The sequence below is a fragment of the Eutrigla gurnardus genome, assembly GCF_963514095.1.
Source record: "Eutrigla gurnardus genome assembly, chromosome: 15".
Classification (NCBI taxonomy): Eukaryota; Metazoa; Chordata; class Actinopteri; order Perciformes; family Triglidae; genus Eutrigla; species Eutrigla gurnardus.
Window position 1 is genome coordinate 2,893,751 of NC_139938.1, and position 24,510 is coordinate 2,918,260.

The 24,510-nt window shown below is 42.6% G+C and overlaps 4 protein-coding genes across 5 annotated transcripts; 2 read left to right on the forward strand and 2 right to left on the reverse strand.

Annotated features, from left to right (window-relative positions):
- The first annotated feature begins 3,620 nt into the window (after nucleotides 1–3,620).
- On the forward strand, nucleotides 3,621–12,297 carry LOC311026331 (ras-related protein Rab-6A). Of its 2 annotated transcripts, none has more exons than XM_084029833.1 (8): nucleotides 3,621–3,961; nucleotides 6,181–6,239; nucleotides 6,346–6,399; nucleotides 6,990–7,095; nucleotides 7,409–7,520; nucleotides 7,926–8,019; nucleotides 10,024–10,090; nucleotides 10,767–12,297. In XM_084029833.1, exons 1-8 carry the CDS (start codon nucleotides 3,892–3,894, stop codon nucleotides 10,829–10,831), a joined length of 627 nt encoding a protein of 208 aa, XP_083885959.1. In that variant the 5' UTR covers nucleotides 3,621–3,891; the 3' UTR covers nucleotides 10,832–12,297. The 2 variants fall into 2 exon arrangements, with proteins under 2 accessions (XP_083885959.1, XP_083885958.1); XM_084029832.1 differs by lacking the exon at nucleotides 7,926–8,019 and adding an exon at nucleotides 8,464–8,557 and having other exon boundaries at nucleotides 3,622–3,961.
- A 558-nt stretch (nucleotides 12,298–12,855) lies between these two features.
- On the forward strand, nucleotides 12,856–15,592 carry dnajb13 (DnaJ heat shock protein family (Hsp40) member B13). The gene is made up of 8 exons (XM_084029877.1): nucleotides 12,856–13,014; nucleotides 13,127–13,230; nucleotides 13,530–13,691; nucleotides 13,773–13,921; nucleotides 13,997–14,110; nucleotides 14,919–15,032; nucleotides 15,127–15,203; nucleotides 15,432–15,592. The coding sequence occupies exons 1-8, from the start codon at nucleotides 12,947–12,949 to the stop codon at nucleotides 15,589–15,591; spliced, it is 948 nt and encodes a 315-aa protein (XP_083886003.1). The 5' UTR covers nucleotides 12,856–12,946; the 3' UTR covers nucleotide 15,592.
- Nucleotides 15,591–17,700, reverse strand: ucp2 (uncoupling protein 2). Its single transcript, XM_084029878.1, has 7 exons — nucleotides 17,554–17,700; nucleotides 17,095–17,303; nucleotides 16,744–16,945; nucleotides 16,463–16,660; nucleotides 16,280–16,381; nucleotides 16,020–16,200; nucleotides 15,591–15,853 (listed from the first exon to the last, which is right to left on the reverse strand). Exons 2-7 carry the CDS (start codon nucleotides 17,218–17,220, stop codon nucleotides 15,739–15,741), a joined length of 924 nt encoding a protein of 307 aa, XP_083886004.1. The 5' UTR covers nucleotides 17,221–17,303; nucleotides 17,554–17,700; the 3' UTR covers nucleotides 15,591–15,738.
- Nucleotides 17,701–18,865: 1,165 nt separating this feature from the next.
- On the reverse strand, nucleotides 18,866–20,783 carry LOC311025748 (dicarboxylate carrier UCP2-like). Its single transcript, XM_084028833.1, has 6 exons — nucleotides 20,656–20,783; nucleotides 20,365–20,572; nucleotides 20,089–20,286; nucleotides 19,893–19,994; nucleotides 19,619–19,799; nucleotides 18,866–19,525 (listed from the first exon to the last, which is right to left on the reverse strand). Exons 1-6 carry the CDS (start codon nucleotides 20,779–20,781, stop codon nucleotides 19,411–19,413), a joined length of 930 nt encoding a protein of 309 aa, XP_083884959.1. The 5' UTR covers nucleotides 20,782–20,783; the 3' UTR covers nucleotides 18,866–19,410.
- Nucleotides 20,784–24,510: the final 3,727 nt, after the last annotated feature.

Below are 24,510 nucleotides of genomic sequence, written 5' to 3' on the forward strand. Positions count from 1 at the left end.
CCTTTGCTACACCCTTGCTATCACCTAAACACACACAGACACACACACTGCATATAGCTGATCCTCCTTGGCTCACCTCAGCGACCAGCTCTTGCGCTCGATGACAGCCCTGAATCGCACTCTTCCCACTTCCCTACTGAGGACTGCAGCTCCACACCAGCACACAAAGCTCCTGCCTGCTGAATGTCATTTTACGACTAGAGGAATGGTCGCTCCCACAGCTCTGAACGCTACACAGACCCATAAAAACCTGCACACATTCAGAGCCACACACGCAAACACGCTGCCACCCAGTCTCTCAGTAATAAATCAGCTGCCTTGCTGCATCCAGTGAGGCTGAACCGAGGCAGTGTGCTGCAGACCTGCTGTCCTGTGTTGTCCCCCTGGCTAATTTCAGCACAGTCCAATGCCCAGAGTCATGTCTGCCGCAGAGAGCGGGGATGAAAAGCTGTCCTGTGAAGCCTATTTCTGGGCTCCATCATCTCGCATCCCTCTCTCCCCCTCCTCCTACCGCTCTCCTTCAACCTCCACTCTCTTCCTCCTTCCCCTCCTTTGCTCACGTCTGTGTGCAGATCTCAGCCCTTGCAACCGCCTCTATCTCAGTGTTCAGTCCCCATCTCCGCTTTGTGCTCTCCCTCTCTTCCTCTGTGTCTCTTTCTCGCTCATGGAATCGCTCTATCTCTGTCATCCGTGAGCATGCAACACCCCCCTCCTCCTTTGCTCATAGATCTATCTGCTCTCTCTCTCTCCTCCCTCTCGCTCCTTCCTTCCCTCCCTCCCCTGGTAAATGTGCTTGGATTGCTACCCTGATCGCCGCTTCACTTATGCTTGCAAGAATGCCTCCCACTGTAGTGCTGTGTCTGTTCCTGCCTGATGTTGCACAGGAAAACAGGGGATTGGAGATCTAACCGTGCCTTTTGCCCCGTCTCCGCTGCAATCCTTTGTTCCAGTCTGGAAGCTCGGCGGTGTTTGCTGCACTCTTTAAACGCTCTCTTCCTCTCTTCCCTCACTCTCGGTCACACATCATCCAATCCATGCTTTCAGGAGGAGGATTACAGGGCAATCGTGGCTCTGCTCCACCCCATCCCCCATCTATCTTCTCCCTTTCTCCATCTTACTGTATTGGGGATGACAACATACCTATTTTACACTGACCCAACCCTCATCCTGTATATCCTCTCCTCATTCAGTCCATTTACCCCATCCTTCATTACCACCCCGTGCTCCCTCTCCCTCTCCGGAGAGATGAACGCCGTATTCTGCTTTGCTGTGACATTGAAAGCTGCATTCATTAGATTTATATTAAGGTGATATGGAAATGAGCTGGTGTCCCTCTGTTACACACACACAAAACAGCCAGATGTATGGAGTGTAATTAACATGTTCTAACACCTATACAGTAGACAAATACATACGTGTGTCCTCATCTAAGAGAAGAGAAAAAAAGGGTTCATAACAAGAGAAAAGAAGGAACCACTATTTTTTTATTTCCAAGATGTGAGTCATAGGTTTTCCCATCTGAGACGAGTAAACGATGCAGTGGCGTGACATGAAACCAGCACACCACCATGAAGTCATACCTTGAGGTGACAAGTTCAATTCATTTGTGCCGCAATTCCATTTAGTCACGCTTCTTTTCTAGTCTACTCTTCTCTAGACATGCTCTTCTAGTTGACAGTTTATTTGTTGCAGAATAAGCTGCATACCTTTGGGTGTTTTGGGGGAGAAAATTCGACACAACCTCAAATGCTGTTGTTTTTCTGAAAACAGCTAACACATATAGCAGTGAGGTGGGCAAATTCACAATCATAACCTTTACACAGAGATCTCTACATTTGTGACCGATGTAGTTTTGCATGTGAAGATATGCAAAGTCCCACTGCATGTGTGTGTGTGTGAGAGCAAGAGAGAGAGAGAGAGAGACTGAGTGGGGGAGATAGAGCGAAAGAGGATTTTGTTAGTTCAGCATCTTCAGCGGGGGGACTTGGGGGCTTTCCCTTACCAAGGACATATGGTGTAGGAGTGCTGTTGGGGAGTGCATGGAGGGGAGGCAGGCAGTGGAGTGTGATGGCTCTAGTTTGGCGACGCTTGGGTCGCAAGCAGAGCAGCTGAAGCGCTGGCATCAGCCGGTTGGCGCTCTGAGAAGAGCTGGATGGCACATGAGTGAGAGAGAGTCGCAGGTGTGTCTTCAGTGACCTAGAACAGCCAGCGTCGGGCATCCATAAACACACATACTGTACTCACACACTCGTAATGCATCACCATATATAATAATATAAAAACATCAAAGGTAACACAAAGTCAATTCAGATTATTGCGTCAGTTCGGGTTCCAGTGAGGAAAAAAGCAAAAATGCATGTTTCCTTTCCAGTGCATGTCTATTAGGCAACAAACTGCAAATATAGCTGCAGGGATCCGCTATAAAAAATAAGCAGTTATATATATATTGATGATGTGCTATATATATATATATATATATATATATATATACTGTATATCTGTAGGGGTAATCAATAATTATGCTCACGTAATGTTTATAAGAGTGACTTGATTATCCTCACAACAAGGGCATTTGATAGAATAAGGGATGCAGAGGTGATTATTAATTAATGCCAGTATCATTTTGATGACTCGTGGCTTAGTAGAAGACCAAGACTAGTTGTTGCTGATAAATAAATGAATCATTCCTGATGATACTCTACTTACAATATATATAACTCATAAACCATCAATACCATTATATTGATTTATTTGTCTATCTTTAGGTGAAGCTAGTGAATTAATCCACAGGGCTTCAACCTTCTGCAGCTCTACGGTGAGCTGGAGGTCAAATGAGATGCTACAGTGGGTCCTGTAAACATTACAGAATTATACAAATTTGAAATAAAAATGGCAAAATAAAGCTAACAAGTCTGACTTCAGCTTTCACGCTTGGCTACTGCTACCCATAACTGTGATTTAATATTTTCACAAAAGTAATCACGCTGGTTGGCCTGATGTTGAAAGGTTGTCAGCAAAACCTGCAAAATATAAGACTGTACATTACGCAAATATACAACATCAAACGTTGTCAAATCAAATATGCTACAATCTTCTCCAGGGAAAATTATATTTAATATAAAACATACATTTGTGAATTGGAGCATTAACAGGAAATTCAAATACAAAACGTCCGTGGTCAGTATGTATTTTGTGTTGGATGAGGAATGACAAAAGCGATACTTGCCTATTTCATAATGAAATTTCAATAGCAGTAGGCCACTAACAATCTCCCAATGAGTGAGGTTATCGTAGAGGTTGCTTGGTGGGTGATATGTTGGCGTTGGGGTGGGTACGCCCTCTTGTGGCCATACAAAGACACAACATGCTTGATTCACAGGCTGCTTCTTTTGGTTTTGCCTTTAGCCTTCTGTTTGTACACGATGTGTCCGACTGGTGAAATAACGATGGTTTATAGTCCAACCTGTGTCTGTTCGTGTTAAACTATTCAGTGTGTTTCTCCACCACACGGCTGCCTTTTTTGTCATAATGTGTTTTCTCTACCAGTAGAGGGCAGCATAACAATATGGCAGTCATGACAAACAGTGTCAACTTTGTGTATGAAGAAGAAGAGTTGCGTCGGCTGGCTAGCTGTGGTGGTCATGTCACAGATCTGACAGGAATGCTAACCTGGCCGCAGTAGTTAGTGAGTTATCAAAAAGTGTCCGGCAGCTTAAAGGAAGGATTTTTAGAGCACGAAACTCTGTCAGTTGGTTTGTGTAGAGAGTTGGCAAGCCGGTAAAACGGTACGGATCCCGGACCTTTGATATCTGACTACTGCTGGTTAGCTAGCATTAGCTGGCTAGCTGGGGAGCTCCCGAAAAGTAACGCCAGGGCTTGTTTCATACAGTCATGTCTGCGGCCGGAGACTTCGGAAACCCTTTAAGAAAATTTAAATTGGTCTTTCTCGGGGAACAGAGTGGTAAGTCTGATGGCAACGTTAACGTGTGTTTTATCTGTCGAATCTGAATGATGCTGTGCGGGAGCGTTAAGTAAAGTTAACGCTAGCTACCACCAGAGTTTTGATGGCTTCGGTAGGGTGATTAACCAGTTAGCTTAGCTAACGTTAGCCGCATATCATTAAACTTGGCAGAGCGATAGCATTGCGACACTTGTTACTAAATACTTGTCCACGTAGGCGTCGTGGAAATGCAATTCATTTCTGATGGGATTAGTCATGTCTGTGGAAATGGACTGGTTGGCTAACTCCCATGGCTAGCTGTGATAACACTATTAACGGAGGCAGTAGTAGAAGTGTCAGTTAAGGTGATATGGAGGGGTTAACATACTTCTATACAATACCTCCCAAGACAGCTGTGTTCAAAAGAATGCTATCAATCTCAGCCAAAGTCTATGACAGTGATTACAGTCAGCTCGGTAGTCCACCCTGGGGACACTCCCGTTCAGAGTGGATCCCAATTACCAAACCTGTCCAGTGACATTCCTGCACTCCATACTTTCTCCTCTTTCCAGCCAAACTGAACATAGGGTGTGTTGTGTTGGAGAAGAAAAGGGGCGCAGGGATTTGTTGGGTATAGATCCATAGGTAACAATCATGTACCTGTTTTCAAAGGTGTGTGTGGGGGGGGGGGTTCATTATGTAGTTCAACTCTGTGCTGCCAGGGCTTCCGCTGCTGCCACAGCTGTGTGTTTAGCGTGCCAACACATAGCAAACAGTGTAAGCTGAATTTGGGGCATCATGTAGGATTGAGATGCACCGATCCCACTTTTTCTCTGCCGATACCCATTCTGATACCTCAACTTGGACTAGCTGCTGATACAAAGTAGTAATATGATACTGATACTCTCTTTATCCCAAATTTCAAATCTGTGTACCTCACTGTGAGGAGCTCATTGGGATAATATTTATGTATGTTGTGTATGTTTTTAACTATTGTATGTAGAATATGATGTATCAGCCAGGAAATCTCTACAACATGATAATATTGAGTTTAAAATGGTATGTTGTTGCCTTTAACAAATATTGTACCTCCTGCAATTTAAAAAAAAAAGCCCTGGGCCACTTCGTAATTCTGATCAAAATGAGTACAGCTCTACATTTGGTGGCCTGTCATGACACAGTGAATGGAACTGATAGTGGAATCTTATGACATTAATGAAGCTGTATTTTTATACGGATTAATTTCTTCTGGTCTGACAATACCCCATCTGACTACTAATGTTAGTGTCAGCCCTGATACTGAGCCAGCTGATCTGATTGGTAATGTTTCCGGTAATATGACTCCACTTCCATCAAGTCAAAACAGACTTTGTGTTTGTCAGACAGTGTTTGATCAGCTGTGGCTCGTTGTAAACTGCAGTGTTGGCTTTGGCCATGTTATGATCACTTGATGCTGTAACTGATAGTGTAACTTGAGCTCAGCAAGGTAGTCCGCGGCTGGGGAGCCCAAGGCAACGTATTAGTGTCTCTCCCTGTAATAATGGCCTAAGAGCGATGTTTTTCCAGTAGGCTAAATAGCAGCAAGGTTGAAAGAAGTGTCATGATTGGTACAGCTGTCATGTTCAGAGAATGTGGAGGTGCAAGCTTTGATGTGGAGCACCACAAATCATCAACGTCTGTCAGTTCAGGGCAGGGCACATGAAGGGAAGCAAGGGAAATAAATTGAGGGCCCTACATGTCTCAGCACTCCTCAACCCTCCGACCTCTCCTACAAATAACTGTGTACCCCACCCTTGAATGGACAAGGCATTTCAAAGGGGCAGTGGGAGTTGCATGAGCTGCTGCTTTCAGCTTTAGTCCATTGTAAGGATTCTTCATCTGTGGCTCATGGACTGTTCTCAACCTAGATGTTGCTTCTGCTTTCAACTCTGCATGTCTTACAGTAGATATAATAATCCTTTTAATGTTATTCATTTTTTACAAGACACAGACCCACATGTTTTGTTGGTCATGGGTTCTATTTAGGCAGCAACTTTGTTTATGAGTTGAAATAGTTGATTAGGAATTTTGATCATATGTGTGATTATTCAAGTTATTAGCAATTCGTCATTTAGTCACACCTCCATACTCATTATAGCCATGCATTATTTTGGTTATTTTGAATGAGAACCGATAAATCATGAAAACTGAATTGCAAGTATCATAATTGCACTTACAGTACTTTGTTTGTTTGTTTTTAGTGGGAAAGACTTCCCTCATCACCAGGTTCATGTATGACAGCTTCGACAACACCTACCAAGTGAGACCTGATTTAATCACCATGATAATTAGCAAATGCCTCCAAAAATTAAATGTTGATGGAATGGAAGTTTATGCATATTTACCTACTTGTCACCCATTTTCAGGCCACGATAGGAATAGATTTCCTTTCGAAAACCATGTACCTTGAAGACCGAACAGTAAGTTTTCTTTTTTTAACCACTGGTGTTTGATCAGTCCTTGAGTGTTTGTTGTTCTTGTCTTTGTCCAGACTAATATCAAGGGAAGCTCACTCTCCCTCGCTTACAGCATTAGTGCTGCCTCCCGAGTGTGAGCTGGATGCCGTACCCCCAAGACTGTCCTCCCTCTCTTTGTTGTTTGTTTCTCCCCTCAACACACGTTTTCTTCCTCTCCTTCCTACCCCTCCATCTGTTCTCTTCATTCCTGTTTTGAAATTGAACACCTTACTTGATCAAGAGAGCAGGGTTGATGACAAGTGAAGGGTGATTATTTATTTATTCCCCCCTCCTCAGGCCCAGACAGCGCTTTCTCTCTCTCTCTCTCTCTCTCTCTCTCTCTCTCTCTCTCTCTCGCTCTCTCGCTCACTACCTGCATGCACATTGCTCTCTCTGAATTCTATATCTTTTCCCATTTGTCTGACTTTATTCAGTTTTTCTTTTTTCCAATTTGTTTTATGTCACCATAACTTACCTCATTTTTTATTTTCATCCATTTTGTTTTTGTTTTTCTCTTCTTTTGTTTCTCCTCCCATCCTCTTCCTGTCCCACAGATCAGGTTGCAGTTGTGGGACACGGCGGGGCAAGAGCGGTTTCGTAGCCTCATCCCTAGTTACATCAGAGACTCTGCTGCTGCTGTCGTAGTGTATGACATCACAAGTAGGTAGACCACCTGTGCACTCTGGAGTTTGTGCCACATTTGCCTCATCCTCTGCTATGTGTTTTGTATTATTTAATGTTCAGATACGATCTGGTCAAATCTGCTTAATTGCTAATTAATGTTGGTACATTTTTGTTGCATAATGTGAAGTAAGCCCACATTTAATTTAAATTCCCCAAAAAATCAATCCAAAATCCAGATGTGTACTATTTGTATTCTTCTTCCTTCCTGTCAAAAACTGCTTTCACAGCTGGTTTGCGTCACCTGAATACTGAAGCTCCGCTTGCTGTTCCTCCCTCGTCTCTCTTTCAGATGTCAACTCCTTCCAGCAAACCACAAAATGGATTGATGATGTGAGAACGGAGAGAGGAAGTGATGTCATTATCATGCTGGTGGGAAACAAGACAGACCTTGCAGACAAAAGGTAATCTCTTCTTCCTGCTCTCCTGCTGTAAGTGGGTCTTCTCCATTAAGAGACATACTAATGAAGTCATTGATCGTTGCTGCCGGCTTGTCAATACTGACTTCCTCAGCCTTTTCAGAAGCCGAGCAACTTATCTCAGCCCTTTGTGGATGTCAAAGCTCTCATTGACTGTTTTCCCCCACACTAGAAGTCCTATTTCTCTGTTTCAACCCACCTTGTTTGGAGATATTGATTATGTAAGCTTTAACAGATAAAGCTTCTAAATAAATCGGTAGTTGACAGCTGTGATGTTTGTGAATATTTGATCTGAAAGTGTCTACTGTGTGATCTACTTCATCCACCTGTTTAATGAAGTAAATTGTTTTTCTTTCGCTGTGCATCTCTTAACTTCTTTATCTGCCGCAGGCAAGTATCTATTGAAGAGGGTGAACGGAAAGCCAAAGAACTAAATGTAATGTTTATTGAGACTAGTGCGAAAGCGGGCTACAACGTAAAGCAGGTAAGAGTGTGTGTGAGTCGTGCTCTGTAGTCCTGCTGTTGATGCTGCTGCCTGGGCTCCGCCTCCAAAAGGTTGCCTGCCAAAACCAGAGGTCAGCTGTTTGGGGAGTTCAGCTTTAATTAAAGATCTTAAAAAGTCACCCTAGAATAATTTATAACTTCTGAAATAGCCTTTAAAAAAAACTTACCAGCTGAGTCATCATTAATTAACTTTCCAATGCAAAGCCTTGTGTCTGTGTTTCTGGACATTGAACAGTCTCAAGTTTTACAGCACAACTTCTGGTCTCTAGCACAGGTGGCAGTAGCAACGGGACGGGGCACGGCTTGTTCATCCACTTCAACATACTCACAGTCTGTGTTTTCTTTCCCTTGTCTTTGTGTCAATATCTGCTTGTCCACGTGGATGTTTGTGTTGTTGTTCACGGTGACTCGTGGCTCATCACAGACAGATAACCACAGAGGAGGGAGAACAGAGAGCGAAAGAGATGAATGTTCTGTTTATTGAAACAAGTGCAAAGACAGGCTACAATGTCAAACAGGTAGAGCGCGTGCACCTTTTGTGTGTGTGTTCATAGTGCTCATGCTCTCTTCTGATTGGCTTCTATTTCACACACGCATGCGTGCATAAAGGTCTGCTTTAAACATCGGCTTCCTCTGGTTGCAAGTGAAGTGGATTTGTTTTTCTAGCTCTCTCCCACCTGCTAGAAGCCATTATTTGTTCTGGGCAACCTTTGATCACACAGCTCTGGAGGTGGGTCAGGGTTTTCAAACCAAAAGGCCCTTTTCACAGCAGTCATTTTGATGACATTGTAGGGTAAACACAAACATGTAATTAATATCATTATATCATGCAGCTATCACATGTCAAAATGGCTGCTGTGTAAAGGGACATATACTCCCCACTACACTGATTAGTACATTAGCAGTATTTTTTTTGCATGTGCATAAAGTTTAGTTCTATTTTATGCTTTTTTTAGTGGGGGTAGAAGGGCATGTTGAGCATCTTCATACCTTTAACACCGTCCCTCAAAAAAATAATTTGAATTAAGGATGTCAGCGGTTAACCAGAACTTTTTTGAGTTACGCTTGTCAGTCTACAGGTTAATTTACAGTCTGTACATCAACCAAATGAGCCATTCAGACACGTTGCCGAGCCCGGGGTGTGAGCAACGAGATGACAGTGTCCAGGTGTTTCGCAAACCGTGGGAATCATGGAGCTGCATGTCCAGCTGTGTCGCTCTCAGAGTAAATTAAGGAGCAGACATGAAAGCAGACAAATAACTATTGAAAACATAAAAAAACTGAAAGAACTGATGAGTCATTTGGTCTGCTCTGTCTGCTCACCCTTTATAAAGACCCCCGATCAAACCATTTAGAATGAATACCGCTGGTAACAATTGGTGGCCGATATTCGTAAGCTGCACCCATAACCTGATCAAAATGAGGCAATAAACTTTAGCAAAGTAAATGGAAAATAACAGACAGTTACAAAACATAATAACTGGATGGATATAGCTCTTTGAAATGCAGCAGTAAAGCTCAATAAGGAGAGCCAGAGTAAAAGGAAAGTCTGTCTTGTATTTCACCTCAGTTTGCGTTCTGCTGTTGTTGTTGTTTACTTAAACATTAATCGGTTAGTTACCCGTTAATGGATGCCAGGCTATTGAAAGCAAAATTAACCAAAACTGACATCCTTAATTTAAATCCATCAATCACTTGAAATCCCCCAAGTTCTGTCAATGAAAGGTCTCAGGAAGGCACAGTTACAACCCTCTTTTCAAGCCTCTTCTGTCGTGCAGGAATATGGCCTTGCAGTAGTTGGAAAAATATGCTGCTCAATTCAAATCAAATTTGGAAAAGCTCTGGTGGCTGTCTTCCTCTGTGCGAGCTTCAAGCAATCCTTTTGACAAGTCATGTAATGGGAATAAACGCAGCACGCTATCCTGATTTCATCTGCCTGTATTTCCTCGTCTGACAGTATACATCTGGTTCTCCTTCCCTCCAGCTCTTCCGTCGTGTTGCAGCTGCCCTCCCTGGCATGGATACCACACAGGACAAGAGTAGAGAGGACAGTATCCTTTGTTTGCGTGTCAGCATCTGTGTCCGTCCTGACAGAAGAGTCGGGAGGTCTCCTCGCTCTTTTTGTCGTTACATGTGTAGTTCCCGTGCAGCAGTGTGACAGCTATCTGTGACTCTTTAACCCACGTGTCCCTTCAGATTTATTTGACCAGTCAGGGCACATGTTGTGCTCCAACTCACTCACTAGTTTATTGTGGCTGCAGTTAGTCTGCATTCACAGTATTTCCATTCAGATTCAGTGAATCTACTTTGAGTCTCAGTTTTGTTCTTTTTTTTTATTAGATATGACTTAAGAACTTTTTTTTTTTTTTTTACAAATTGCTCTCTGTGGGGTTTAATGTCACATGACAGGAACATAAAATATGATCTTTCTTCATGGAATTACATTTGTTTTGAAACACCGCGTGTGGAATTTGTCATGTTGTAAGTCGCTTTGGACAAAAGCGTCTGCTAAATGACCTAAATGTAAATGTCATATGCAAATTGCATTCAAATGAATATTTACCTCTGTAAACAATTATCCACAGCCCTGCAAAACTTGTATTATGTTCTAATTATGCAAAATCTAAAGCCTGGAAAGCAGTTGTAGAGTTTAGTTTTAGCTTTAACAATCTCTCGTATACCTTTTCGAGTTGTTCTGTGATGTTCCTTCATTCCTAAACCCTTCAGTGATTGACATAAAGCTGGAGAAGCCACCAGAGCTACCTGTCAGTGACGGAGGCTGTTCCTGCTAATGCCGGCTTATGTCATTGCTAAATATTTCTCTTACTGTCTGTTTTTTTCCTCCCGCCTGGTTCGTTTTTCTGCATCAGTACCTCTCACTGAACCTGCATCTGTTCTCCAGCCTGAAAGAGCTCCGACACTACAGCCGTTCTCATTGCCATTGTGGAAAGCTGCTCTCTCATCGGTACACTGACAGTCGTAGATCTCTTACATTGAATATTTGCACTGTAACACACGTACGTTGAAACTGTATTCACAGCTGTCTGTCACTTCAAACAGACAATGGTGGTGGCAGAAGAGTAAATGAGTCACATCGCCGTAGTTTGTGTCGAAAGATGACTCATTGAACCAAACTGGAAGAAAGGAAAATGTGTTTAAAGATATCAAATCAAAGTAGGTGTTTAAGAGTGAGAATATTCTCTTAAAATGTTAAATTGCTTTAAGCTTAACAAGCACAATGTGGATGTTTTGTGCATTTGTCAGTTAAAATAATTTGTGCTGTTGCAGTCGATTGGCTTCTTTTTGCTGTTTTTTAACTGTCTGAAATAATTTGTGGGAAAAGTTGCAACGTTGTGTTGATGAAATGAAATGAATTGGGACATTGGCGTTGACACATACACTTTACTGTTGCAATTGCTTTTTTTATTGCCGGTTCATATTTGCATTCACAAACATGTACCAGCACAATATGACGAGTGAATACACGGTCAAACGCCACCACGTGGTCTCAGACAGCACAAACACATGGCACCTATTCCAAGGGCACTACTATCACTACACCATCCACATAACCGTCCTCCCTCTCGGCCAACACTGCTCCCTGGAGATGGGTTATTTTTACCTTGGCTTCCATTTTCTATTACCTTTTATTTTGAATAGATCTTATTTTTTTCCCTAAAGAGTACAGCTATCATAGATTAAAGCTATTTCTTTGAAGATAGTGTTTGAGGAAAATATTGTCATATCAAGAGTCATAATCCTGAAACCCACTGTAAAGATTAGATATGGAGATATATGCCTTTTGGAGTTTAATTGTAGAGGGCTTCCTTGGCTTTGGGTTTATATAGTTAAGTTTGATATGTTTTATGAACAACAATTACTTTATCTTTTGCTTGTTATTTTTTTGGCATTGATCTTTTGTTAGTGATTATTCTACATGTGTATTTAATCCACAATGACTTGTAATATTTATTTCTATTGGATTCATGTTTCCTTTTTTATGGCTGTTAATATCTTCACTTTTGGTGCGAGATTCACTAATAAAATATGCATCTATCTGGATTACCTTTAGCACAATGAGTAGAGAGCCACTGGCGTCCCCTCTACCACCTCTAAATCGCTATTTGATCATGCTATGATACAGTGCAATTTTTGTGTGAGTTTATATGGAGGCGTGTCTGATTTGTAAAGCATAGTAGCCCTTAACGTTTCTGTCTGGAATGGTTTTAAATGAAAGAATAAAAATACACTGCTGAAATTAGTCAATCTCTTATTGATGGCTTTAAGATTTGGCTTCAACTATTTGCATGGCATTTGAGTTTTGTTAAGTAGATAAAATACTGTAGTATTGCAGAGATCTGTAAATCTTCAGCCTGGTTCTCAGCGGTGGCAAGAAAGTATGAACCAAAGGAACTGAACAAAACTAGCTGAGTCACGGACTGACAGTAATCACAGGAAGCTATTTTATTTGGGGAGATTATATGGAAATTAAAGCCACCTGTAAAGCCAGTTTGTCAAGTGTGTAACAGTGCCGATTCCCTGAAGCCCAGGTTCACTGTGTGTCAATTGGTTTTAAATCATCTCATTAATTGCGAATTTTAATAGGATTTAACGAGATTCAGGAATATCAACTAAATTGGGTTCAGCTTCATTACCTAATCCGTGTGGCCTTGTCTGTTTGGAGGTGCCCTGCGTCAAAAAATACAACACCCATCCAGGTACAGCATGGATCCGTGTTCGCGATTGGTCCAGCCGTAACAAGTCCCGCGAGAGTTTCCCTGTTACCCTGGAAACCAACCTTAACTTCCGCTGCTCTGAGTGGCAAAATTCTATTACCCTTTTGCATGCGCTCATATTTGGGCTTTCCTCTACATTTTTGAAGTTCATTTTTAGCATCTAATTCCATCATGGGTGGCGATTACTACGAGACGCTGGAATTAAACAGAAATGCAACGGACGCAGATATCAAAAGGGCGTAAGTTGTGTTTTATGTCTTTGCTAACTGTTAGCTTTAGACGTTAAAACTTGAAGCATCGGGCGTCTTTGTCCTCGGTGTCATGTTATTGTCTTCCTCCTTTCCTGACTAGATATCGACGGCTTGCGTTGCAGTTTCACCCGACCAGCAACAGAGAAAACGGAAGCACCGAGAAGCTCGGTGAGCTGGGTGAAGCCTACGACGTGCTGAGCGACCGTAAGTAGCCGAGCGTCCAGCAGGGGGCGGTGTTTCTCCTTCAATGCTGGAGCAGGAGTGCAGAGACAAGTGGAATAGAAAATCTATGTATTAAGTCCGTTTATGTATGGGGATGAAACGGAATGCTAACTTCTCTGCTCTTCTTAGGTGATAAACGACCAAATAATGAAAGTTCTAATGTACTTTTTTTTCTATTTAAAGGCTACAAGGTATATTTGATTTAAAAATCTTCATCCGACTTTCACTCTATGGAGACTGGCAGTGTGTCTCTCTATGTTTTTGTTGTTTTTTTGTGGCAGCTCAAAAAAAGGCCACCTATGACAAGTTTGGCGAGGAGGGTCTAAAAGGTGGCATCCCACCTGAGTTTGGCGGGAGTGGTGCCTGGTCTTCCAAATATGTCTACCATGGGAACGCACACAAGACATTCAGAGAGTTCTTTGGAGGCGACAACCCATTTGCAGGTGAGAAAAACAAACCATGGGGTGAATGTGATTATCCAAATGGCACGCTGTTTACATTGACTTTATTTCACGTTTGCCTAGACTTCTTTACGAGTGATGCACAACTTCAGCTGGGTCGCCTGCAACCAGGAGCGGTGAAGACACAAGATCCCCACATAGAGAGAGAACTAAATTTGTCCCTGGATGATCTCTTCCACGGATGCACAAAAAAGATTAAGATATCTCGCAGGGTACGAGCTTCCACAGTATGTGAGATCTTCCCTTATCCCGCAGCTTATTCATACATTTATTCATTTGTTTGACAGGTTATGAATGAGGATGGACACACGTCCAGTATCAAAGACAAGATCTTGACTATAGATGTGAAGCCTGGATGGAAAGAAGGCACCAAAATAGTTTTCCCCAAAGAGGGCGATCAGGTAAAAGAGCTACACATCACTGTTTTCAGTTGAGATTCAAGACTCATAATAATAATAACGGACTGATAACCAAATGCTGTAATACTGGGATTTGATCAGTTGATGTTAGTTGTTTTTCTTCTGCTGGCCAATTCCTGCCTTTCAAAACATTTAGAAAATTGAGAATGTGTGATTTGTTTGGTTATGGTAAGTGTTGGTTGAGGTTAGGGTGAATTATAATGTTAAAAACAAAGTAAGGTCATAGCACGCTTCCTTTGTTTTTATTTCCTTATCTTGTATAAGATGTGATATGTTATGTCGCTGTCCCTGGTGCTGATTTATCCAACACTCATCATGGGATTCAATATCACCAGCTTAGTGTGCTAGACTTCAGAGGAGTCCAGCAGGTGACCAAAATACCAGTTATTACAATTGTAGAAAAAAACACGACCCCAACACTGAAACATTTGTTTTGGTTTGGGTTGTTTTTTTTGTGTATACCTCTTTACAGACACTGTAATAGCGCAATTTAGCAAATTTTGCTGGATTATCATTAACATAAGAAAACGTGAGAGTAGCAATATTTGCATACATTACTAATATTCTTAGTCAATTCTCAAATATCATTTAATAACTCAGTAATGAAGGATTATATCCACTGGCTCTCCTGCATTGCCACCAGTAGGTGGCCTCAGTTGATCTTGTTCAAGGTGGTCACACATGCTTATGTGGAAAAAAAGCCCCATTATTCCTGCTCTCTCTTTCCTCTTTGTTTGGCTAAAGATGAGCCTGACTGCATGTTGATCATCCAGTTGTATTTTACCTTCAGGGACCACACAGCATCCCTGCAGATATTGTGTTCATAGTGCGACAGAAGAGTCATCCCCTGTTTGTGAGACAACACAGTGACCTGATCTACAAAGCTCAGATCACTCTGCAGATGGTGAGTCATGTTAATAAAAGGCAGAATATGTTGAATTAGGAGTCATGCTTAAACATTTGGTTTAGGTAGAATGAACACTGAACCTTTCCCACAGGCCTTGACTGGGTTCTCTGTGGATGTGAAGACACTAGATGGCCGGCTAATCAATATTCCCATCAATGACGTTGTGCAGTAAGTGGAGTCCTAAATACCGTAATAACATTGTTTGTCATCCTATGACGCTCTCACAGCTGATTTAAATATAAAAAGCCAAACAGGGAGAGGTGGTCATAAGAAATTCAAACACTTTATATCAATGGTACACTTAAACAGAAAGATTTCTTGAAAGATAGGCTATGTTTTTGGTTTGTGCATCTGAATCAACAACATTTTTCTCTGATTTTTATTCCAACACGTCAGCCCTTCGTACAACAAAGTGGTGACCGGAGAGGGAATGCCACTGTCCCAGGATCCTACCAAGAGAGGAAACCTCATCATTACGTTTGTCATCCAGTTCCCCGAGCAGCTGTCTGCCGAGAGGAAGAATCTGATCAAACAAGCTCTGGCTTCTAAATGTTGACCACTTTCTAATACATGTGTCATGGGTGAGAGAGGTGTCAACACAATCTGTATAACTGTGATACTTTGAGATGAGGCAACTAAACATAAAGACATTTGTAAACAACGCCACTGTGCTACGACTCAGCCTTCTGACAGACAATCATGGTTACAGTATCGTTGTGCAGTTGTGATTCGCTGCCATCATGGCTCGTTTTAGCTGCTCGTATGTCACGAACATCACCACGTTCCAGGAGCCCAGGCGTAAGAAGGATGGCATGAACCTCAAAAAAGACAAAACAGAAAAACAACATGATTGATTTCAGTCCATTCATGTTAATGAACTGTTTCGTACATTAACTTTACAGCCAATTTTCTCTACACCCTCCTCTACGTTTGATTTATGTCCTCATTAAAGCTCTCAATATTCTCCACACAGTCCGTGTTTACCCCTTGTAAAAGGCGAGTGGTCCCTCTTTGCTCATCATGGCGGCAGCACAGTTGAGGACGCTGCTGTACTGGCCAAGAGCGGCGTTCATGTATCTGGTCTTGACCACGTCGACTGGAGAGGCGATCACCGTTGTGCACAGCCCGGCTCCAAAGGCCGATACCAGGTGGCAGGGCAGATTGTCTGTTGAGTAAAGGCTGAGCGTTACGGCTCCACACAGAAGAAGATAGGGCATCACGTGGTACTGCAGCCATTGTCTCACCTGTCAGGGGAGTGGACTTAAGGAGTGTATCCTTAATGAAGTCGTACGTCACCAGTTCAGTGCAGTTAACAATTGCGTTTCGTGCAATGTTTGGAGCTGTACCTGCATGAGTCAGATAAAAGATGTATAATGAGAAATGAAAGGACGGGCATAAACAATCCCCTTAAGCTCAAGCTACTGTACCTTTCCACAGACCACGAATGCCCTCCTCCTTAGCAATGGTCTTGTAAGCATCGATGGTGCTACAGTAGCGTCGGCCATGCCCAGGAGATCTGGCCTGGGCCTGGAAGCGGACCTTCACCACATCTGTTGGCTGAGCAAAAGCAACCGCCATGGCACCGGTGGTACACCCTGCAAGCAGCCGGCTGCCGATCCCAACATCTGAACCAGAGAGGAGGGAGGCGTCAGGCCTGATTGTGCAGGACTCCCTTCGATAAGATGAGAACGCATTCAGAGATACTCACGATCGGAGCCTTTAGTGTACAACTGTTTCACTGAGTCGTAGAGACCAATTCGGACGGAGGCGAAGCTCATCTGCCTCTGTAGTCCCGCCACCAGTCCGCTGTAAAGGCTTCGAGGCCCCTCTGTGCGCACCATGGTGGTGATGGTGCCAAACACCCCTCTATACTTCACTGCAACTGCCGACGCTCTGGCTTCTCCTTGTATCTGTGCAGGATGAAAGAAAATTGGAGGTGAGGATAAGAAAGGGTCGGCGACTTTATTCAGTATATTCACATATTTTCAGATGCAATATAAGAATTTGAATTGTTGATGGGACGTTAAGTTTAATATTTGCAAAAGAAATGCGTGTTTACCTGCAGCCGCACTTTGGCTGTGTCCAGGGGAAACGTGAGCAGGTCAGCGATGCAGCCTGCGGTTCCTGCTCCCACAAACTTCACCGCTGCTGATGGAGGCACATCTGCAGGTCCAAATCCAACCATTTTCCCAGAGTTATTTGGATTATTCAAGGGATTGAAGGGTGTTTTTTTAACAGGGTGGACTGGACAATCAGTTCCTCCTGAATCTGAAAAAGATAGAGCCCAAAACACATTCCATCCAAATGTTATGTGTTTTATGGAAATTGCCCTCAGCTATTGTGTGGCCCATTTAACGCCTCTCTTAAGCCAAAGAGACCTCCTTAAGTAGAGGTCTTAGTGCTAAATGAAAGACAGCTGTTCAGGACGTTCTGTGCAGACAGGGAAATGTTGGGCTCACATGAGCTAAAAATACATTCCACCTTATTTTAAGTCAGAATATTAGTAAATCATTCTTACCTTTAAAGGAGTTGTTTAGCAAAGAAACATCGGAGATCAGGATTCTCTAAAGGCGTCCCTCTGGCTAAACTTTGTCCCAGCTATAAATTGGTTTATTTGTTTTTCCATAGACAAATTTTCAGAAGTGATGAGCCTTAAAATCATACTACAAATCCTGGAAAAACAAAACATGAATTGATTAAAACAAAAGAGAACAATAGCTGGAGAACAGTATTAACAAAAATATGCGGTTAAAAAAAAGAAGAAAAGTCACATATTGTACCGTTATATGAGTTGTGGAAGTTAAAATGCCTGTGAAAGGTCTCTCCAAGTGACAATAGCCAAATGAATCAATGGACAGGATGCAGTGGTGTGGGGAAAGAGCCTCCTCTTTAAATAGCGCCTTGTCCTTGTTACATCATGGCATGTGTTGCTGGTGCGTCCCACCCCCACTGCTGCTATACGTGCTGCCTGCTGGCCCAATGGAAGAAGCCTGCCCGTGTGACAAACAGCCTGTGGTTGTGTTTTCTGATGCTGTACGTTTTCTCTTTATCTGCTTGTCTCTGTAATCAAGCGTCCGCTATATTGTGTCCTCAGACTAACATCAACATGAACACACATTGAAAAGCACAGATGGGATTGATTGCACTGGCTCATTTATGCGTTGAGTTTTATCATACAGGGAGTAGCATAGAGAGAGATTGTAAATGCTGAGTCATGCTGAACATCCAAGAACACACAGAACATCAGCCCCCCAAATTTGATCCGTATGTTCAGCGCCTTCGTTTCAGCACAGCATTCTTAAAAACATGACCTGATGTTCCTGCATGAATGGTGATACAACGGGATTGTTTATGAAGTGATCTTTTGTTTTGTTTTTAAATATATTCACAAAGAGTATTGTGTGTCTGAACTGCTGTGTGAACGAGGCTGAATGGGAACATGTTGTCCTTTATGATTCTACACATCTGACTGATCCAAGTGTGAGACCAGCTGATTCTGGGAATAATTCAGGCCCAATGATGGCCCTCTAAACAGAACCGAATGAGCAGGATCTTGCTTTCTTTCAAAGTTATTGTTTGATAGTGACGAGTCAGAAGTTAATCTAATATCACAGCTCTGCTTTCAAGGCACCAACTACTGAAATGTTAACAAGCGATAGGAGGATGAATTTATATTTGCTTGACAATCTAATTTTTTGCTCCACTGAAGTCACTTTTGAAGTTATCCAATCACACTATTTAAACTGTATTCTACGTTGATGAATGTAACACAATTAACACAGTATAATATTAATAATAATAAATCAGACAAAGAAAAAAGTGACACCTAATTCATTTATTTTGGCATTATTTGCAAGTGCAGGGCAACATATTTATGACTTATCGACCAGCAATAAATCATGCTATTTACAGTGAGCAGCAGCACATTGATTTACCTATTAACCCTGAACACAAACGATGGTAAACACTGTAAACCAAAACATTGAAAGCAATGTAAGGAACATAGAAATGGTCACTGTTTAGGTCTGTGTTGCCAGACCCAATCCGTCTACTGTCCTCATGGAAAAACTACCTCAAATAACGCAGTAGCATCATTCATATTATCTGACAGTTCATTCTTGTAAACACAGAAATCCACCTTCCAAACGATGCACCAGCTGATAAAGGTTTTAGTTGCCTACGTTCAGTATGTGGATCAGAGATCAAACATTTCACATCCGTCTTTCACACCTGAATATGCATTTTTGTAATGGAATCACCATTGCAATGTGTTACATGTCTCTTTATACTTGCATCCTTAAATCCTTCTAGAGAGTGTGTTCATTTGATCTTCATAACATCCTTTTCCAACCCTGGATGACCTCTGCATCGGAGGTCACAACGGGGACTCCCAGTACTGCTGTGCCCTGGTCATGCCTCTTTTAATTTGCTCATACGTCACAAACATCACAATGTTCCACGACCCCAGTCGCAGGAAAGAAGGCGTGAACCTGAAGGGGACAAAGGAAAAGGAAAGTGAAGAAGAGTCTCAGACGGGTGATGTTTCTGTGGTTTGGTTCACTGTTCTGTACGCGTGTGTTTACCCTTTGTAGAAGGCTGAAGGTCCCTCATTTCTCACCATGGTGAGAGCACAGTTGACGGCGCTCCTGTAGTGGCCGTCTGCAGAATTCATATACCGCGTTTTGACCACGTCCACAGGAGAAGCCACTACTGTTGTGCAGAAGCCTGCACCGAAGGCAGCGGTGAAGTGGCACGGCAGGTTGTCTGTGGGAGAAAAGAAGCCGAGTCACACCCTTCCACGATGTTTAGATGTGGACTTGGGATAATACCTGCAGTCTATTTGCTTTAACGCCTCACCTGTCATCAGGTCGTAATTCAGGATGAGTTCTTTGATCGTGTCATAGGTCACCAGCTCTGCACAGTTTACAATGGCATTACGGGTGATGTTAGGCATACAACCTGAGAAAAAAAAAGGAGAGGAGGGTGACTTCAACTTTCTCATAATAAGAGATATAATGCATTTTATAGAGATTTAAAGTGACATGGCAAACACCTTTCCAAAGGCCCCGTACTCCCTCATCTCGGGCGATTGTCTTGTAGGCATCCAGGGTGCTGTTGTATCTCCTCCCGCCGTCAGCCAGTCGTACCTGGGCTTGGAAACGCACCTTCACCACATCTGTTGGTTGTGCAAAAGCCACAGCCATGGCTCCCGTGGTGCAGCCCGCCATGAGCCGAGTCACGATCCCAGCACCTGAGCAGCAAGAATGTATTAGTCGCAATGAAGCAGTGGTTCAGTTACCACACAATGGTTGTTGGTTATGTAACCCACTCTCAGTGGCTCGAGCGTAGAACTGCTTCATGGAGTCGTAAAGGCCGATTCGGACGGAGCCGAAGCTCATCTGCCTCTGTAGTCCCGCCACCAGTCCGCTGTAGAGACTCCTGGGCCCCTCTGTGCGCACCATGGTGGTGATGGTGCCAAACACCCCACGATACTTTACCGCACTGCCCCCTTCACCTTTCTGAGACTCTCCCTGAATCTGGACAATAGGACCACATGCAAGGACTGTCAACAGCACGTCATGGCAAGATCATATCTGAAGCTGAACCTCTTGCTTCTCACCTGCAGTCTGACTTTGGCGGTGTCCAACGGAAAGGTGATAAGGTCAGCAATGCAGGCCGCCGTGCCTGCTCCGAAGAACTTTACTGTGGCAGAGGGCACCACGTCTTTGGGTTTCATAACGACCATTTCTACGCCTGGGTTGAAGACATAATGGGAAAATGTCCTCTTAATGCTATTTTTGCAGGACCTCTATCAATAACAAACTAGACACACACTAAAGAAAGTCTTTACTCAGCTAAAGACTAACACACAGATTCTAATTGCTCTCATTCTTAATCACTTCTGTTTGTACACATTCTAACAGCTACCAGAGTAACTGTGGTAAAACCTTATTGTACTTGTAAGTACAAACATACGTGTTCATGCAGAACATTGCACATACCTGCAAGCTTCAGGTTTTCTCCAGAAGAACACGGATCTGTGGACGTGGTTCTGTTGTGGAAATGCCTCGGGCCATAAACTCGGTTTGAAGTGAGTCGGCCAGCATACCACCACTCACTGCAAAGAACATGCATTTAAGATTTACTTGTCCTCCAAGGAGATCTGTAATGTTGGTTTCACCTCATTACAATTCATTATTTAATTCATGAAAAACATTTTTCAAAAGCTTACCTAAATAGTTATCCAGGGAAATTATAATCCAGTACAGAGGAACAAATATATATATATATATATATATATATATATATATAATCCTTTAGGCAGTAGATTTCTCTCGTGTCCTTATCTCGTCCTGTGTGCTTTCTGTTGAAGGATAAGATGAAGCTGCTGAATTTATAGCACCTTTTGCACATGACTGCGGGGCAGCCTGACAAGTTGTAGGCCCCACCTGTTATGTATGTGTCATGTTTATCAGTCCGTGAGACACAGCCGGATATTTGAGCACTTGTTGATCTGCTTTGAACTGTGTCATTATGGCGCCTTGCCATGGCCTCACACTCTATGAGCGCATATAAACATTGACAATAGTCTCACAGCTAATTCCACAGCAAAACTTGTTGACAATATCATGAATAAATGCAAGATTTAAACCTAGAACTGGGGGTTTTCATTACAATTCACACTCAAACATGTGGAGCTCATATTACCACTCTGACATCAAGGAGCGCACCTCGTGTTTCTATTGGTTGATATGTTTGACCAATCAGACAGGGAGGCCTGTCTGGATTCCCTAAATGTTTTCATGGGGCATTTGAAAAGCTGACAAGAGCTCTGGGGTGGTTAACATTTGCCCTACATCCTCTCCACAGTGTTAGCGTAAGGAGCTCTAGGATCTCCCTCATCCCTCCTCCCTGCAGGCAATAAAGTTTCAGTTCCAGGCAAACCATGTTTCTCAGCCAATCCATGGGGTGAACGAGGGTGGGTGGATGCACATAGCATCTGTATGTAATTACCCCAGGCATTAGCATCCGTTCAGGCAAACAAGCATCAGCACAGAGAGGACTGCATGTTGAACAGAAAGGGTTACACAGGGTAGACACTTTGTCAATAGAGTGTCAGAGTCCTGCGTTCTTCACATGTGACTTTCCACAGCAGCTCCAGCTGCTCGGGGCTCCAGTGTGCTGACGTCAGTCGTGTCATGCGGTTGACTGTGCAAAAAACCGTCTCCACATATCTAAAGTTTCACCTGCTACTTCATGTGCCAAGATGTTGTTCTGTTCCCAAAACTGCACTGCTCGTTCTTCCCACCGTGGCCACATTTCCCCCCTGTGCACTGCTGCTTTATCTGTACTATGACTGTGACTGTGCCTGGGTACTTCATATATTACCGTATTATATATATTATATACGGTATATATATATATATATATATATATATATATATATATATATATATTACAGGTCAAAATCATGTCAGTATTCATGTCCCTACACCTTTGACACTTTTTCCACTACTTACAGCTTTTCCAACTATTTAAATGGCCATAAGTTGAATAACACTGTGTTCACCGTGTGGACAAAGAGATTAAAGGCTCTAATCCATTTTGAAAAGAGTTTCAGCTGCAATTAAAAGGTAAGATTCATGTATTTTCTATTCTTTTATCTAAGTTGATCTAAGACGCGATTAAAACGTACGATTAAAAAGAATGGCTCAGGGGAGGAGGAAAGTGAGCTGCCTTCACCACCTGCTTGCTTGAGCCTAAAAGCAGGTTCCTCAGAACACCGGGTGAATAACTTCTGACCAAAGTCAGACCAGTAAACAACTTGCTGGTCCGGCTTCAACCAGTTTAGCGTGACCTCGACCACAGCCCCTGAAAGTGAAGCTGAGCAGCCAGACCCCTGTGACCACTCTGTTCGCTGCACTTTGAATACCACGAACTTTGAAGCAGCGCTGTGAAACGGCTAATCTCCATAACACTATAAATAAAGTCAGCCGCTGCGTCACTGAAAGGTTAGCGCCGGGTGACGTGGCCTGTGTTTTCTCATTCACAGAACCACTGGCAGGTGACCTTCTGTCTTAAATTTATGTCAAATAATGATCAGGTAAGTATCAAGGAAAGGACACTGAACCAGCTAGACTCATCAACTATCCTCCTAATGTTGACATACTTCAAAGCACACATGAAGAGATATTTCACTGAGACCACATACCAGAAAGAAACAGCTGATTGCTTATTGTTCATACTCAGATTTTACTGGCATTATTTGTCTGAAAGCCTCGTTTTTATTTGAGCTTTCATTGGAGGAGCCCGAGCCCTGTGATAGACTGGTGACCAACGGATAACAACCATTGTTGAAGTGATAGTATATTGGATGGTTACTGAATGTAGAATGTATATTAGTCATAGTATTATCATTATATTACTATGTATAATATCTGTATCAGTTGAGTCTGGTACAACGTGTGCAGGATGAATACTGAATGTTGTGTGTTCTCGAGGAAATGTTTTCATATCAAGAGATAGAAGAGATTAAATACGAAACACCACGGAGAGCAATTCCACAATAACAATGTATGTCCAGTAATGGAAACTCCTCACCAACTATCTCGGGGGTGAATGATGTAATGTGAGCTTGTTTGGATACACATCTTGACTTCTGTAACTATTATTGCTGCAGTAAACCTCCATTTGAATTCACACATCTGAGTCTGGCTTCATCAGAACATCAACCTCGCGAACCACGACGAAGTCAAAGTCAAAGTTCCTTCAAACACCTGTCGGTGAAATGTTTTACAGCTGACCATCAGAGAGCACACACGGTCTGCCATCTGAATGTGGTCCATGAGGTACATACCACATGATCCACATATGAATACATTCATGTACAAACAAATGCATTTGAGCTGAATAGTCATTCAATATTTTCCATGCGAAGCTATGTTTTTCTAATGTGTTCCTTGGTGGTAACAATGAGAATGATTCTTCAAATATGAGGATTATATTATATAGAGATTCTACTGGGGTATAAATATATTGTAAAACACACATAAACGACTCAGAATAGCATGAAAAACAGTATCCCAATTGGTCGAGGCAAAACATGTCACTTTTAACTTTTGTTTGTCTACATTTTTCTGTTCATAGTTCAAAAGTTGGTTTCCTTGACTGACTAGTTTGACCATTGCCCTACTAATGCATTGTATTGGTACTGATTTAATACGGCGATTATCACCTGACTCTTCCCAATCATCGATGAAGGCATCTTTGTCCCAATGTTCACCTTCACCTCTTCACGTCCTCTCTTGTGCCTCTCACAATCAAATTACCAGCCTGCAATGTGGATGATCAGCTGTTCCAACGTGCTCCTTATGTAACAAGTCTCTCAAATGTCTCCCATTGAATAACAGTGGCACATTTCAGGAATGAAACCTCAACTTTAGTGTTCATAAAGCTGCAGTGATCATAACACCTG